Genomic DNA, 17,502 nt, shown 5'->3' on the forward strand with positions numbered 1-17,502 from the left:
TCTGGCCCTGCCTTTCCACCAAATCAAAAGCCAGTTTATTCCCCTCTGATGTACAGTGTATCAATCCACTTCCTGGATGGCCCCACTTCACAATGGGCCAGAAACCCAAAGCAATAATGTGAGTTCTACAAATGGGCAAATAATTGCTCAACAAGCGTGGAACAAGGAAAGGTCAGTTGTGATATGTGCACATGTGGCAGCCCTTCACAACTCAACATACAGTGGTAACAGAAGGCTGGTGTTACTGAAGAGGCATGCAAAGAGAAGCCAGCCAACAGGCAGCCAGGAGTGCTTGTCCATCTAAGTCCTTCAGACTTCCAAAGACCAAAGTAAAGAAACAAAGGTCTCAAAACTGGAAAGGAGCATCTTATCTCCTCATTTCCAGAAGCAAAACTGATAGCTTAAGGTAGTCACTGCTCTCCATCTACAACTCTTATTTAAGATGATCTCTGAGATAAAATAACTTGATCTTCATTTTGCTCTATATCCCACTCTATCTTCTAATGGGTGCAGAAAAGACAAATGTACTCACTCTTTCCATAAACATACCCAATATCATTTTAGAAATTGAGGTGACCAACTGAATGTCTGTGAGCACAGAGAGGTGGTTAAAGAAGGTAAGGCTAGGACAAAACTCTTCACTATCTTTCCTAACAAAAACTGCACAGTGAATTTCAAACACCTGGCTCCTTCTGAAACCCTCTTGGCACTTGCCCTAGGTTTGAATGGGTAGAAGAGAAGAAAGGGACTCTGCCTGCCTCCCTGTTAAAAACAAGGCTGTATCTGGCTTTCCCTCCTTTTACTCATCTGACTGCTGTTATGGCAAACTGGAACACATAATCCAGAGAGAAATTTCAGGCCTCAAGAGGTGGCTGTTTAAAAAGGACAATGTCAATGAGAGCAATACTAGCAACAGTGACACCCACCACAGGCCACACTGTCACCTTGTCTGCTAAACTCTGCTAGAAAGAAATTAGGTTTCTTTGCTTCTGCTCTTGAGAGCCAATATATTAAGGATGCCCTTTATGGGAATTCCCTGGTGGTCCAGCGGTTAGGACTCTACACTTTCACTGCCCAGAGTGCAGGTTCAATCCCTAGATGGAGAATTAAGGTCCTATAAGGCATGCAGCACAGCCAAAAAAAGGCCTTTTCTTCACAGCTTCCTTTCAGATATGAGTAGTGGAAAATGTACCAGGACAGTGGTTCTGATGGTGTGTTTGAGCACTAGAAGAGAAAAGGGAGAGTCTGATTAACAAAAAGACTACGTAGTACTGCTTCTTCTCAAGAAAGTCTTCATTTTCTAATCCTGAGGACAAACAAAGGTTTAGAAGAACTTGTTGGTTTAGAATTTTCAAATGAAGGTTCAGATCATGGGGCTTCCCTGGTGGCTCAACTGGTAAAGAATCTGCATGCAATTTGGGAGTCTCAGGTTCGATCCCTGGGTCAGGAAGATACCCTGGAGAAGGGAATGGCAACCTACTCCAGTATTTTTGCCTAGAGAATTCTATGAACAGAGGAGCCTGGAGGGCTGCAGCCCATGGAGCTGCAGAGTCAGACACAACTGAGCGAGTAACACATCAGTAAAAAGAAATGACAACGTAAAGTCATCAAAATATAGGCCTCTGGGAGCCATCTTATTGATATAAATAATCTCAAGGGGAAAAAAAAAAAAACACAGTACCTTTATTTCCCCTAACTGTGCTCAAACGCCCATAAATCTGAGGCCACTCAAGCTACCAAGATGCCAAAGCCAGCCTGACTCAAATTCAAGTCACACTCTAATGTGTTGCTCAACAATCTCCAAACTAATATAGTCATATATTTTATTACAGAACAAGAAAGAAAAAAAGAGCACAGGAGGAAGTTCCCTGGTGGGCCAGTGGTTAAGACTCCACATTTCTACTAAAGGGAACACAGGTTTGATCCCTAGTCAAGGAACTAAGATCCTGCATGCCATGTGGCACAACCAGAAGAAAAAAAAAGGCACAGGAAAGAGATACTTACATAAGTGTGCCCAATCTTGCCTGTTCCAATACTTAGCACATTACATAAATCTGTCAGCCAAATTCTATCATTTTATCATTTTTTCCTTTTAGTCTCTAGTTAGGCCTTGAGCAATTTACTTGAGCTCATTTCCAAGTGGATCAAAGTTAAACTGAAATTCCCTCAGACCAGGGACTCTGAGCTTCCACTGCTGGGTGCCCTGGGTTCAACCTCTGGTCAGGAACTAAGAGACCACAAGACCACAGGAAGCCAGGCTTCCCTGTCCTTCACCATCTCAAGAAGCTTAACCAAATTCATGTTCATTGAGTCAGTGATGCCACCCAACCATCTCATCCTCTGTCATCCCCTTCTCCTCCCGCCTTCAATCTTTCCCAGAATCAGGGTCTTTTCTAATGAGTTAGCTCTTCACATCAAGTGGCCAAAGTATTGGAGCTTCAGCTTCCTCATGAGTCCTTCCAATGAATATCTAAGACTAATTTCCTTTAGGATTGACAGGTTTAATCTCCTTGCAGTCCAAGGGACTCTCAAAGAGTCTTCTCCAACACCACAGTTCAAAAGCATCAATTCTTCAGTGCTCAGCTTTCTTTATGGTCCAACTCTCACATCAATACATGACTACTGGAAAAACCATACCTTTGACTAGATGGACCTTTGGCAGCAAAGAAATGTCTCTGCTTTTTAATATGCTGTCTAGGTTTCTCATAGCTTTTCTTCCAAGGAGCAAGCGGCTTTTAATTTCATGGCTGCAGTCACCATCTGCAGTGATTTTGAAGCCCAAGAAAATAAAGTCTGTCACTGTTTCCATTGTTTCCCCATCTATTTACTGTGAAGCGATGGGACCAGATGCCATGATCTTAGTTTTTTGATGTTGAGCGTTAAGCCAGCTTTTTCACTCTCCTCTTTCACCTTCATCAAGAGGTTCTTTAGTTCCTCTTCACTTTCTGCCATAAAGGTGGTGTCATCTGCATATCTGAGGTTATTGATATTTCTCTTTCAAATATGCACCCTTACTCAGTCTTTTTCCTGACAGCGACTACTAAATGTCTTTCCTATATGTCCCTATGTTTCAATTGGAACAGATTAAACTTGAGGTCTGAGGCATCCTGGAAAAGTTTTGCTTCAACTTAGAAGGCTATTTCTAAGAGGCCTAAGTCAGACAGGTGTTAAGTTATAGTTCCTCCCAGGTTGGCTTTCAGACTCTGTTTAAATGTTCTCTGTAAAGCTCTGGAGGTTACATGGATTCAAACTTCCTAGCTCAAACTCTGAATTCACAAAGCTTGAGACAGTACCCTACAGGTGTGTTTGTCTAGGATAAACTATATTTAAATAAACTCCTGATATATCCACTCTCTCCAGACACCTGTTTCTTCCTCTTAAACTCAGGCACATCATAGCTTGCTGTACAGGTAAGCACAGTGAAGAAATATCTTATCCCTCAAGAGTTACAATATGCAAACCCATCAATATGTTTGGGAATACCTAAACTCTGCCCAGAACAGCTTTACATGAGAAGACCAAATAAGCAAATATATGAGCTAAATTTTTCTTCATTTCTATGGTTTATGTGAACAAGGGGAAAAGGAGGAATAAGAAAAGATGGCAACAGACTGCTCTGATTCACTATCATCTATTCCATATCTGATAGGGAACCATATAGCCTAAAGTATAGTATATAAGTACATAAGTTAGTCTCAGAATGGTCAGCCAGAGTTACTAGTCTTAAAAACCAGTGGCTATGAGGGCAGGAAGTTTGTTTACCATTGTAGATCCAATGGCTAAGTGCCTAAGCAAAATGCCTAGCACACAGCAGGTATTCAATAAATATTGGTCAGAAGCAACTCAATAAGCTAGACTTAGAAGAAATCCAAATCTTAGTGAATCTCAGAAAGAAAAGGTCCAAGCAGCGACAACAGTTCCATAGTTAATACAGGTGCTTATACTGAGCTTCAAGACCACCTCAGTCTTATGCTCAACACCCCGAGCCTCATAGGTCCTCAAAATTAAAAAGACCAGCAAGAAGTTTTATCTCCATAGGCAAACTTACTACCCTCCCCACCACCACCCCTGACACACACACATATCACTAAGAGGTCTTTCTCAAGCCCTTAAAGTCATTAAGAGGTGATTCCTTAGATTCTGGTGGGATACTTTTAGACTGTTCTTCCCTCTGTGCTTTAAACCAAAATTTCTGGTTTAAAAATTTTGAATTCTGGAAAAGAATCTCTTTGTAATGATCTAAGTTTAAACACCAAGGACAAAGGCAGCCTAAAATCTGGAGGTAAATAACCATAGCCAAACACCACAAATCACAATTGATTGGAGCACTGTATGGGAAGCTATATTGAATGAAGGGTACTAAGGCTTCCAAGCACTTATCTAATCGGGAAACAAAAAGATCAAAGACCAGAGACCATGCTGGCTAGAAGGATTACTCTAAGCTGTCTACACTTGGGGAACTTCCCTGGCAGTCCAATGGTAAAGACTTTGTGCTTTAACTGCAGTGGGCACAAGTCTGATCCCTGGTCAGAGAAGTAAGATCCAACATGCGGCATAGTACAGCTAAAAAAAGTAAACCGTCTACTCTCTACAGCTTGGACTGCAAGGAGATCCTAAAGGAAACCAGTCGATCCTAAAGGAAATCAATCCTGAATATTCACTGGAAGGACTGATGCTGAAGCTCCAAAACTGTGGCCACCTGATGCGAAGACATGACTCATTAGGAAAAAAAACCCTGATGCTGGGAAAGATTGAAGGCAGAAGGAGAAGGGGATGACAGAGGATGAGATGGATGGACAGCATCACTGACTCAACGGACATGAGTTTGAGCAAGCTCCGGGAGATGGTGAAGGACAAGGAAGTCTGGCGTGCTGCAGTCCATGGGGTCAAAAAGAGTCGGACACGACTGAGTGACTGAACAACTCTCTACACACCTAAAACCAAGAGCGGTATCAAGTATTTTAATATTTCACTTTCCCTTCCATCCCCCTGTCTCATGAACACAAATCTTACCGCCCAGTCTGTGAGATTATAGATAACTCCAGTACGCAAGAGCCCCAACAAGATCTCTAAAAGGATAAAAAGAAATGTGTCTTTGGAATCTAAGCCCACCGTATGGCTTGAGCAGATGCAAGGAAGAGGCATTGGTCCTTCTGCCCCTAAGGCCAGGAAGCCCCAGCCCTGCAGGCAGCACAGAGTTAACTACCCACCCGCTTTGAGAAGCACAAAGGTACATCACTGCAACATGCCTAACATTTACATTGCCTCTCTCTGCTCATTAAACAGGTTTTGGTTAAATAATGAACAAACTGTATTACAGACTCCGATGAGAATTCCAAAATTATAAATCAACTGGGAAAGCCCAAAGGGGCAGACAGACAGGGAGGGGGGAGAAGGATAATATTGACTAATATAAAGGGCGCAGCTTGACAGTGGATGTTCCTGCCACACCTGATCAAACACACTCCGTTGGGGGAGGGGAAACAGAGAAAGAAAGGGGAGATGGGGCAAGACAGCCTGAAATTTGCATCCGGAAAAGATTAAAATGGATTCTTTGGGGATAGAGAAAATACATAATATATATTACTATAAATGCAAAACTGTACTAAAAGCTAACTCAAATGTCAAAGATTACAGCTTGAATAAATTTAAATATAAAAGCCATGTGCTTCTTGAGTTAATGAGAGAGACATAAAAGGACAAACTGGGCCAGGAGGCTGAACAGAGCCTTACGCTGCCTTTGCTGGGCAATGGGTTCAAAGCACAGCAGCAAGTATAGTCAGAGGCAGTCCTTCATGGCTCTGAGTGCTGAGAAAGAGCTGGTGAATCCCATTGCTTTTCCAGTCTACACTTGCTATTTTGAAAAATTAAGATAGATTTCATATGCCATAAAATTCATCCTTCTAAAGTATACACTTCTACAGTTTTTAGTATATTCACAAAGTTGTACAACCATCATCATGATCTAATTCCAGAACATTTTCATCACCCCTAAAAGAAACCCTATTACCATTAGCAGTTACTTCCCATGCCCACTTCCTGCTCCTAGCAACCACACATCTGTTTTAACTCCTTTAGAATAACCTCTTAAAGGATTCTTTAAGAGAACTGAAAGACTAAATGAGGGGCAGCAGTCAAGTCTCACTGGTGGTGAGCTATGGCTTTATCCAAAGTACCAATATGCACACTTTGCTCTCAGGCACTTCATACTTTCCAAGTGCAACCCTCTCTTTAGATGTGGTATTAGAACATTCTATTACTCTAGATATTACAGAGCATTCAGTTATCATGCATTTTGGGCAAATATGGACTGCAAATGTGGTCCAGAGACACACCTATGAGAATAACGACATGGACTTACCCAACCCTTACTAGAGACAGTAGACTTACATCCTTTACAATGCTCAGACAATGTTCCTGGAGGAGTAGGTAGCACTTATGCCCTTAAAAGGTCTTCTGACTGTTTACAAGAGGAAAAATTGCTTTGGTTGACTGACAATGTCCAATGAATCACCTATGTCCATTAATAATATTCTTAACCAACCCAGCCAGCAGATAGTCTAGAAAAGTGCAAATAAAAAGCCTTTGTAAAAAGAGACCAAGCCCAAATCAGTTTCATGAGTTTAACTGAATGGAGTCTTGGAATTCCTACCATAGTTCTTCCAACCTAAGTGGTACACCATTCCCAGTCACATAGCATGGGCAGTCCCTTCAGTTTCTCTCTCCAAGTTCAAAACCCTTTCCCAGCCTCCGACCATTAACAGGCTTCCAAGAAAGCAATCCTCCTGACACTGCCAATCAAAAAAAAAATCTGTTTGTTTCAGTAAAAGAAACAAGAAATTGGTCATGGATTACAAAGTCCAGGACCACAGGAGCAGCTGACCCATAAACCTGCTCCTGGAAGCCAGCACTATGTGGGGGGTCAGAACCAATCAGAAGACCATGAAATGCTCTATTTCAGATCCACTCTGTTATTTTATCAGGTGGGTGATATGTTAAAACCCAAGAACAATGGGGCAACTTAGACAGGCACTGTTTCAATACCTGCCACAGCTACTGGCCCCTGGAGAATATCATCACCTTCTTCTTCACTCTGAGGGAAAGCTTGGCCAACACCCAGCTATGTTCCTAGTACCACTAACAGAACTGGTTCCTCAGCACATTCTGGTTTTAATAGTTTCAAGCAGAAGATAATCTGGATTCCTAACCCAAAGATGTAAGAAATTAAGGCAGCAGACTCAAGTTTGGTAACTCTCAGATGAACTAGAAACCAAATCCTGGACTGCACTACTCACCACAGATACCATCTCTGAACTGAAGTCTTGGGATATGTCAGAATGGAGAAAACAAGTGTGGGATATGGATTGCATGGCAAGCAGGAAACGTGGCTTTATCAGGAGAGCAGCACCACCTCAGCTCCTGAGGGTCTGCAAAGTGCCCAAAAGGCCTACAAGGCAACTCCAGTCTCACCTCAGCCATTTTAGGATGTACCCAGCCACTTACGGGACTTCCCTGGTGGCTCAGATGGTAAATCATCGGCCTACAATGCGGGAGACCCAGGTTTGATCCTCTGGAGAAGGCAGTGGCACCCCACTTCAGTACTCTTGCCTGGAAAATCCCATGGACGGAGGAGCGTTGTAGGCTACAGTCCATGGGGTTGCAAAGAGTCGGACACGACTGAGAAACTTCACTTTCTTTCACTTTCAGCCACTATGACAACAATTCTTAGCTGTATATAAAATGCTTGCCAAACATTTGCCAAATGTATTCTCTGAGAAAGATAATACTCCAAACTCTGACCCACGAAAAAGAATTGTAAATATCTATTGACTATTTTTCTTTGTAATTGGGATATGTAAGCTTTACATGAAAAGTTAAAAAAAAAATCTGGCAGCAATATGGATGCAACTAGAGATTATCATACTAAGTGAAGTAAGTCAGAAAGACAAATACCATACAATATCACTTGTACACAGAATGTAAAACATGACACAAATGAACCTACCTATGAAGCAGAAACACTCAGAGAGAGAACAGACTTGTGCTACGGGGGAGGGGAGGATGGACTGGGAGTTTGGGCTTAGTGCGTGCTGCGTGCGTGCTAAGTTAACTTCAGTTGTGTCCGACTCTTTGCAACTCTATGGACTGTAGCCCACCAGGCTCCTCTGCCCATGGGATTCTCCAGGCAAGAACACTAGAGTGGGTTGCCACTCCCTCCACCAAGGGATCTTTCCCACCCAAGGATTGAACCCTCATCTCTTGCATCTGCTACATTGCCAGGTGGGTTCTTTACCACTAGTGCCACCTGGGAAGATGCAAACTACTACGTATAGAATGGACGGACAACAAGGTCCTATTATATAGCACAGGAAACTATATTCAGTATCCCAGGATAAACCATCATGGAAGAGAATGTATATATGTAAAAAAAAAAAAAAAAAAAGAATGTATATATGTATAACTAAATCACTTTGCTGTACAGAAGAAATTAACACAACACTGTAAATCAACTATATTTCAATTGAAAAAAAAAATCTGCACAAGCCACCAACTTTCTAAAGCAGCCAAATCACTTTCAGTACAGGCCATAAAATGAGAACATGCCTAGTTGCAGCATTAGCCCTGCAAACTAGCTATCAGACACCTCTTCCTCTATATTTGATCATTGGCTAACATTGCCAACACTTTTTCCCATTGAGTCAAATTTGCTCCTTTAAACAAACATGTAGAAAATCCTTAGATTCCCTAGGATTAGGGTTAGGAAAGTAAAAGGAATTTTTCTCCAGATATTCTCCTACATTTCTCATAAAAGGAGAACATTTACTTATTTTTCATTTATTTAATCTGCAGAAGCCTAAAAGCTATTTCAATCGTGGTGTTAGATGTTACTAGCTAAAAACATTCCAGGGATATACACTGCAAAAGCCCTTTATAGTCAACAGAGGAGCACAGCCCTGAGGCTTTCCCTTTATGTCTATATCTTCCCCCCACCAGCTTGAAAAATATGAAGTGTTGAGCCTTTAACTCTTCCCTCGACATGTTTTTAAACATAATATAAAGCATTTCCTGTGTACATTCTCCTCTAATTGTATGAACAGAAACCACACAGAACAGGGCACTGAATCTGGTGTTAGGGGCCTGAACTCTAGTTTTGAGTTCTGACTCCACTTCTTAGGATCAGTGTGATCTCAGCTAAATCACTTAAAATATCTCTGGGCTTCAACTTCATTCATAAAAGGGGGACAAATCTGCCATGCCTCCCTCATAGGTTGTGTAAAAGTTTCAAAAAGGTATAGTAACTAGGCTTATCATGGCGAACATTTTGAAATGTACAGAAACATCAAATCACAATGTTGTATAGCAAGAACATAGTATTACAGGTCAATTCTATTTCAAAAGCAAACAAATAAACTCACAAACAAAAAGATCAGATTTGTGGTTTCCAGAGGCAGGGGGTGGGGGAAAGAGGAACTAGATGAAAGCAGCCAAAAGACACAATCTTCTAGTTATAAGATAAATAAGTATTAGGGCTGTAATGTACAACACAATGGGCTTCACAGGTGACCCAGTGGTAAAGAATCCACCTGCTGACGCAGGAGACATGGGTCTAATCCCTAGGTCAGGAAGATCCCACTGAGGAGGAAATGGCAACCAGTATTCTTCATTCCAATATTCTTGCTTGAAAAATCCCATGGACAGAGGAGCCTGGCAAGCCATAGTCTATGGGGTCAGAAAGAGTCAGACGTACTGAGTGACTGAGCATGCATGTACGCACATACAACATGATAAATGTAATTAACACTGCTGTATGTTACACATGAAAGTTGTTAAGAGACTAAATCCTAAGAGTTCTCACCAGAAAAAAAATTTTTTTTTTCTATTTCTTTAATTTTGTATCTGTGAGATGACAGATGTTCACTAAACTTATTGGGAAATCATTTCATAATGTATGTAATTCAAAGCACTATGTACATCTTAAAGTTATATAGTGCTATATATCAATTACATCTCAATTAAACTAAAAGAAGAAAGAATGAAGTTTCTGATCTGAAATATAAATAAAACAAAAGTGAAAAAAATTCAATAAGGTAATAAATGTGAAAGTGGCTTTGAAAATTTTAAACATATAAATATTACATAAGATAATTATGATTAGGAAAACAAAGGCGGAGTGTGTGACACAAAAGATTCTGGGAACAAGTGAAGACTAAAAGAGCTGCATTACAGAAAGCTCAGGTCCTAAAACCAGTAAGGATTTTCTGTAAGAGAAAGGTTATACTGCAAGTATTAAATACTTCACTTGTGTCATCAACTTCCTATCTGACGGCATACGTGAGTTAGAGAAAGAAAAATAGCTAAAACAAAACAGAACATTAGCCAAAAATAACACTTATAACTCAAGCAAAGAAGGAAGCTTATAATTGTATGAACGCCGATACCCCACTAAAGTGGGACACTAAGAGCTCCAGGAAGGATCAGCAGTAAAATAAACCAGAGCAAACTACACCTGTGGGCCAAAACTGGCTTGCAGCCTGTTTTTTTTTTAAAGAAAATTGTATTTATTATTCATTTAAGTATTATCTGAGTCTGCATTTGAGTTACAATGACAGAGTTGAGTAGTTGCAGTTGCTACAGCCTGCAAAGCCTAAAATATCATATAGTCTTATACTATAAAGAAAAAGTTTGCCCATCCTTGCAATAAATCAAACACACTTACCTGTTACATTGTTTAAAACCTCCTTTAGATGACTGAAACTATGCAGCAGAGGATCCCTTTCTTCATCCTATAACACACAGATTAAAAAAAAAAAAAAAGAATCCATTATCAGACCAAGAGTAAAAAGGAAATAAAAGATAGATCAAGAGCTCTTTCTCTGAATCCAACCAGAAAATTCAGTCAGTTTTCCTTCTGACGAAAAGGAAGTTAGCCATGGTTCATTTTTCCAGTTCCCTAATCTCTTATTCTCATAGAAGTATCCTGGGCTTACCTAAAATAGTACATCCTGAAGTGCTAATGTTAATCTACACCAAGACCATGGCATTCAAGTTACCATAGACTGCTAGGTCTTCTATATGTGCTATGGTCTGAATGATCATGACCCCTCAAAACTTCTGTGCTGGGACTTCCCTGGTGGTCCAGTGGTTAAAACTCCATGCTTCCACTGCAGGGGGCACAGGTTTGATCCCTCCTCGGAGAACTAAGATCCCACATGCCAAGAGTGTTCCCTTGCCCCTTCTACCATGTAAGGATACAATGAGAAATCTGAGACCCAGAAGTACCTCACCCAAGCATGCTAACATTCTGATATTGAACTTTCAGCCCCTGGAAATAAATACATTGTTTAAAAAAAAAAATCTGTTTATAGGCTACCCAGTCCATGGTATTGGGTTAGAACATCCCAAACAGACTGAAACATACAGACTGAGACATGTATTACCCTATCTCTTCTCTTTCTTCATAGCTATCATAGTCATATACATTCATCCGTAACTCCCCTCTTACTTATAAAACAGTTCATTTTTATTAATGAAAGTGAGAAATTTCTAAACAAACATATACATATTCACCAAGCTAGAAATGTCTAAACTTTAATTTTACAATTGTACTCAAAACTGTTTTATACAACTGTAACAAAAACATCACTGAACATACATATGCAACAAAGAGAGCTTTACAACAGTTAAGCTTACTCATCTTATTAGCAAGATTTGGTCTCTATATTTGAAAGCTTGCTGAATTTCCAAGGAGTACCATTACAAAGCCATATTCCATGTGCCAATAACTGCACTCATTGAAATGAATTTGATAGCTAATTATAGTTCTCAGGAATCAGAAGGTAAGGAATCTATATCGCAATTTTTTTCTAATATTTGAATATTAGAATAAATTCTTAGAAGTAAAATTTCTGGTTCAAAAAGTAAACAAACAAAAAAGAAGATAAGAAATCTTTCTGACATGTTTAGACATATCAAAGAGGTTCCAAGTACTAGCTTAAGCTGCTTATAAAAACAGCTAGAAGAAAAATGGTATCACCTTTTGGGTTCTAGAGAAAAAAAGGCAGCTTATAAATTTGACTCTTATTAAAATAAAACAGAAGGGTCCTTGATACCCTTCTGAAAAACTCTGAATTGCTCCTTTTATCATTATTACCAGGAAACTGACCATGTATCAGATCCCCTACAACAACTCAGTAACCAAGTGTTCTGCCCATCCCCCACTTACCAGTGGTGTATGGGTGCTCCATCGGGCATTTCGTTTGATGGCCCCAACCACAATGTTAATTTCCCCTTGAATGATGTAAATATTTTTATCCACCATCCTGGCAAACCTACTGAAACAGTTAAGAGAAAAGTTAGTTAATATTTGGTTACCCAAGAGCATCCCCATGCTTGAATCAGTACCTGATAAAGTTAGAACTATTAATTTAGCTTTTTAGTACCAAGATTCCCCACCTATAATACTAAAATGTGATAAGGTCCTTCTTATGTTATGAATCCAATTACCTGGCTCTTCTAGAGGTCTCTAAAAGTTCAAGATACAACTCCAAAAACATCACACCAGAAAATTTCTCTAAGGCACCTCAGCAATCTCTAAAAAGCATTCAAATTCCTCAAAGTCAATGTCCCTCAAATCTACCCTACAAAGCATGAAGACAAGCAGATACCTCTGTGTGCCTAGCTTGTTAAAGAAATATTTCAGACCTTCCTATTGTTCTTTTACTTTATCAACCCAATCAGTAATGAAGGTCTAAGTTAAAAAAAAAAAAAGAATGAAGGCTGTTAGAAAAATAGCCTTAGTATGGAACCACAGTTACAATATCAATTTTTAGACTGCATTTATTCTGCCAAGTCAGCTCCAGAAAATTGGACAGTGGCAGTGATGCAAGCTTTGAAAAGTTCTAAAAAGTCAAGTTCACTTGCTTATAGCAGGAAATCTCTAATAAGCAAACTGAAAGGTAGACTCTTCTTGGCATAGAGAAAACCTTAATAGGAGCTTATAAAACCAACCTAATCACTTCCCATTATTTAGAATCCTCCTCAAAATAGACAAAATTTTAAAAAGCAAAAGGGATAAAGAGAAGGGAAGGGGAGACACACAGTTATATAGACATTTAGATCAGGCTCAAGGAAAATTAAAACACTAAGGCTACACATGTACCCCAGTGCAGCACTATTCACTGCAGCACTTTTTACAATAGCTAGGACACAGAAGCAACCTGTATGTCCCTCAACAGACGAATGGATAAAGAAGTTGTGGTACATATATACAATGGAATATTACTCAGCAATAAAAAAGGGATGCATTTGAGTCGATTCTAATGAGGTGGATAAACCCAGAGTCTATTATACAGAGTGAAGTCAGAAAAAGGAAGACAAATATTGTATACTAGCAATATATATGGAATCTAGAAAGATGGTACTGATGATCCTACTCACAGTGCAGCAAAGAAGATGCAGACATAAGATCATTGTTGGGGAGGGAGAGGGTGGGATGATTTGAGAGAGTAGTATTGAAACATATACATTACCATATGTAAAATAGATAGCCAGTGGGAATTTGCTGCATGACACAAGAAATCCAAAGCTGGTGCTCTGTGACAACCTAGAGGCATGGGATAGGGAGGGAGGTTTTTAGAGGGAGGGGACATGTGTATGCCTGTGGCTGATTCACGTTGATGTATGGCAGAAACCATCACAATACTGTAAAGTAATTATCCTCCAATTAAAAATAAAATAAAAAACAGTGAGGTTAACAGAGTAAGTGAAGCGATTTCAGAAATACTTAATGAGCAGCTACTATGCATAAGGCATCTTTCAGAGTGCTAAGGAACAGAGCAAAAGACATGGAAAGAGCCTCAGACATACTGTGAAATGAAAAAACAAAAAAACTGTAGTATGATTATATGTCACCAGTTATGTAAAAACCAACTAACCAATCCTACATAAAATACTAGAGTTTCGTTTTTAAAAATATGTAATATTTAACATAAAGTAAGATATAAAGCCCTTGGACTGCAAGGAGATCAAACCAGTCAATCCTAAAGGAAATCAACCCTGACTATTCACTGGAAGGACTGATACTGAAGCTGAAGCTCCAATATTTTGGCCACCTAATGCGACGAGCTTACTCATTAGAAAAGACCCTGAAAAGACTCCTTTTCAGGACTCTTAGAAAAGACTCCTGCTGGGAAAGACTGAAGGCAGGAGAAGGGGATGACAGAGGATGAGATGGTTGGATGGTACCACAAATTCAATGGATATGAGTTTGAGCAAGCTCTGGGAGATGGTGAAGGACTGGAAAGCCTGGCATGCTGCAGTCCATCGGGTCGCAAAGAGTCGGGCATGATTGAGCAACTGAACAACAGCAACAAAGATATAAACGGGCTTCCCTGGTGGCTTAGTTGGTAAAGAATCTGCCTTCATTTCAGGAGACCTGAGTTAGATCCCTGGGATGGGAAGATCCCCCTGGAGAAGGGAATGGCAACCCATTCTAGTAATCTTGCCTGGAGAATTCCATGGGCATAGGAGTCTGACAGGCCACAGTTAACAGGGTCGCAAACAGCTGGACATGACTGAGTGACTAACACTTTCTTTCACTTTCAAGATATAAAGAGTGATATAACAAGCCAGTATCCAGATTATGAACAGTACAACTGAAGTCCTTCCTAATTACATCCTTCTCTCTTTCATCCATAGTCCCCACTATTCTAAATCTGATGTTTATTAAAATTTTAATGTTGCTTTATACTTTTACTTCATTGATATGTATCTTTAGACAGTATGTATCATTCTGCCTATTTTTATATTTTGTATAATATCAGATTGTATGTATTCTTCTGCAATTTGTCTTTTTCCCTTGAAATACTGTGTGTGTGAGTCATCTAATGTCGTTACAGGTATATAGAGAGATATAGGTATATACAGAGATATGTAAACAATGAATAAAAGGTTTGAGCAGATGTACCAAAACTCAATAACCACAGTTATCTCTAGAGAAGGTATTATGAAATTAGGTTGCAATCAAAGGATACTTATAAAGGCACCCCACTCCAGCACTCTTGCCTGGAAAATCCCATGGATGGAGGAGCCTGGTGGGCTGCAGTCCATGGGGTCTTGAAGAGTCGGACACGACTGAGCGACTTCCCTCTCACTTTTCACTTTCCTGCATTGGAGAAGGAAATGACAACCCACTCCAGTGTTCTTGCCTGGAGAATCTCAGGGACAGTGGAGCCTGGTGGGCTGCCATCTATGGGGTTGCACAGAGTCGGACACGACTGAAGCGACTTAGCAGCAGCAGCAGCATAGCCTTATCTATGTTCTAATTTTTTACAAGAATGTATTACTATACTATCAATATAATTTAAAATTAATAATTATGAAAGAAATGAGATATAATTTCTGCCCTTGAGGCATTTATAGAGTTCAGCAGGATCTAAAAGAAAACTGAACCAGAGACACAGGGTGGGGGGTGGGGGGGAAGCACGCTGCAAGTAGCTCTATTTGCATATTTTGCATAAAGAAAGTGAGAAGCATGTAAACTACTATGACAAAGGAAAAAAGTACAAATTTTGTAAAGGCCCATAACACCTCTCTCAATCCACAGGGAATTCCAACAAAAGATAGTATCTATTGTTTAAAGATTTTGTTTTTTCGGCCTCACCATGTAGTATGTGGGATCTTCCCCAACCAGGGATCGAAATGATGCCCCCTGCATTGGGAACACAGAATTTTAACCACTGGACCATCAGGGAAGTCCCAACATTTATTTTAATAACAATTTAAAGAAACAACTAGGTTAGTCTCAGAAGACTAAATGCTCTAGGCACACAATAATATTCTCTTCAATGAATGGAGAAGATTCAATGATGAGAACACATAATGATGAAGAGGAAGAGAATCAAGAAGTAGAAGAAAAATAAATTTAAAAATAACTTAAAGTATCAGAAAATCTCTAGTACCTCTTCTTCCTTAAATTATTTAGGCAAGATGAATATGTTCTAGATCTCTGGAAAGATTTTTAAGACACTCTTAGCATAGTGGTGAGTATCCCCACCTGTCATTTGGGAGACCAGGGTTCGATTCCCCAGTGTGGAGGAGTGTTAAACATTGGGTTTCCCACGCAGCACTAGAAGTAAAGAACCCACCTGCCAAAGCAGGAGACGTAAGAGACACAGGTTCAATTCCTGGATTGGGAAGATCCCCTGGAAGAGGGCATGGCAACCCACTCTAGTAATCTTGCCTGGAGAATCTCGTGAACAGAGGAGCCTGGCGGGCTATAGTTCAAAAGATTGCAGAGAATCAAACATGACTGAGGCGAGTTGACATAGCACACAACAGAGGCTGCCACTGGAGAACGGAACTTCTAGTTCCTTCCTCTCACAGTGGAGGGGGGAAGCCTTACTTTTCTTTGTATATTCTTTTATACTTTTTGAATTTTGTGTCACATACATATATTACCTATTTTTAAACTTTAAAATTTAAAGTTTTTTAAATTTTAGATTTTTAAAAATGAGTAGCTCTTTAGAAAAATAGTTGTATTATTTCATGTGTAAATGATTAAGAACAGCAATCAAAGTTAATTAACTAATAAACATTCACCTCAGTCAACCAGATATTACTTAGCACATGCTAAGCAAAATGCTAGACACAGTCATACCGAATTATCCCTATCCACCCACAAGGAATTTATAATCTAATAGATTAAACACATACATCTATACACAACCCGTACATATCCCAATACATGAGTGGTACGCAGTGTCACAGGGGTGAAGTAGAGAAAATATTCCTGTTAGAGAACACTGGAAAAGCAAATGTAAAACAGGATTCAAACAGCCAAAAATACAAGAGAATGGCAAGAGCAAAAGCTTACTGGTGGGAAAATTCAGTATGTAAAGGATCAGGATTATTCCAGACTTGTTGGAACATTATTCCTAGGAGAATAATAGCAGGTAAAGCTACAAAAGCAAGTGGGGGGCCTGGAGGGCTTTCAATATATGTAGTATATATACTGACTACAATCATTGTAAAAAATATTTGGGGGGGCCTGGAGAGGACCACTATAAAATAAGAATATTTAATTTCTCTTTTTTTTGGTTGTGCTCCAGGGCATGTGGGATCTTAGTTCCCCGATCCAGGATCGAACACAGGTCCCCTGCCCGTGATTCCCTCCATAGCAGAAGCTCGGGGTCTTAACCACTGGACTGCCAGGGAAGTACCTTTAATTTCTCTTTTGAAGAACTAAGAGGAATTCCCTAATGGTTCAGTGGTGGGAATCAGTTGCCAATGCAGGAGACATGGGTTGGATCCCTGATCCAGGAAGATCCCACGTGCCACGGAACAACTAAGCCCCTGGGCCACAACTATTGAGCCTGTGCTCTAGAGTCCAGGAACCGCACCTACTGAAGTCCAGCCGCCCTAGAATCCGTGCTCGGCAACAAGAGAAGCCACAGCAAAGAGAAGCCCATGTACCACAACTAGAGAAAAGCCTGTGAAGCAGCG

The 17,502-nt window shown here is 40.0% G+C and overlaps 1 protein-coding gene across 5 annotated transcripts in view; it reads right to left on the reverse strand.

Annotated features, from left to right (window-relative positions):
- GBF1 (golgi brefeldin A resistant guanine nucleotide exchange factor 1) overlaps positions 1 to 17,502 on the reverse strand; it is a 123,283-nt gene that overhangs the window by 98,938 nt on the left and 6,843 nt on the right. For 4 of the 5 annotated variants that reach the window (XM_027529303.1, XM_027529300.1, XM_027529301.1 and 1 more), the window contains exons 2-3: positions 12,224 to 12,332; positions 10,718 to 10,784 (exon numbers count right to left, since the gene is read on the reverse strand). In XM_027529303.1, the coding sequence (XP_027385104.1) occupies positions 10,718 to 10,784; positions 12,224 to 12,319 (163 nt within the window). In that variant the 5' untranslated portion in view covers positions 12,320 to 12,332. The remainder of the gene's footprint in view (positions 1 to 10,717; positions 10,785 to 12,223; positions 12,333 to 17,502) is intronic. The other variant, XM_027529299.1, reaches the window with a different exon arrangement.

This window comes from Bos indicus x Bos taurus, chromosome 26 (genome assembly GCF_003369695.1).
Source record: "Bos indicus x Bos taurus breed Angus x Brahman F1 hybrid chromosome 26, Bos_hybrid_MaternalHap_v2.0, whole genome shotgun sequence".
In the NCBI taxonomy this organism is placed as follows: domain Eukaryota; kingdom Metazoa; phylum Chordata; class Mammalia; order Artiodactyla; family Bovidae; genus Bos; species Bos indicus x Bos taurus.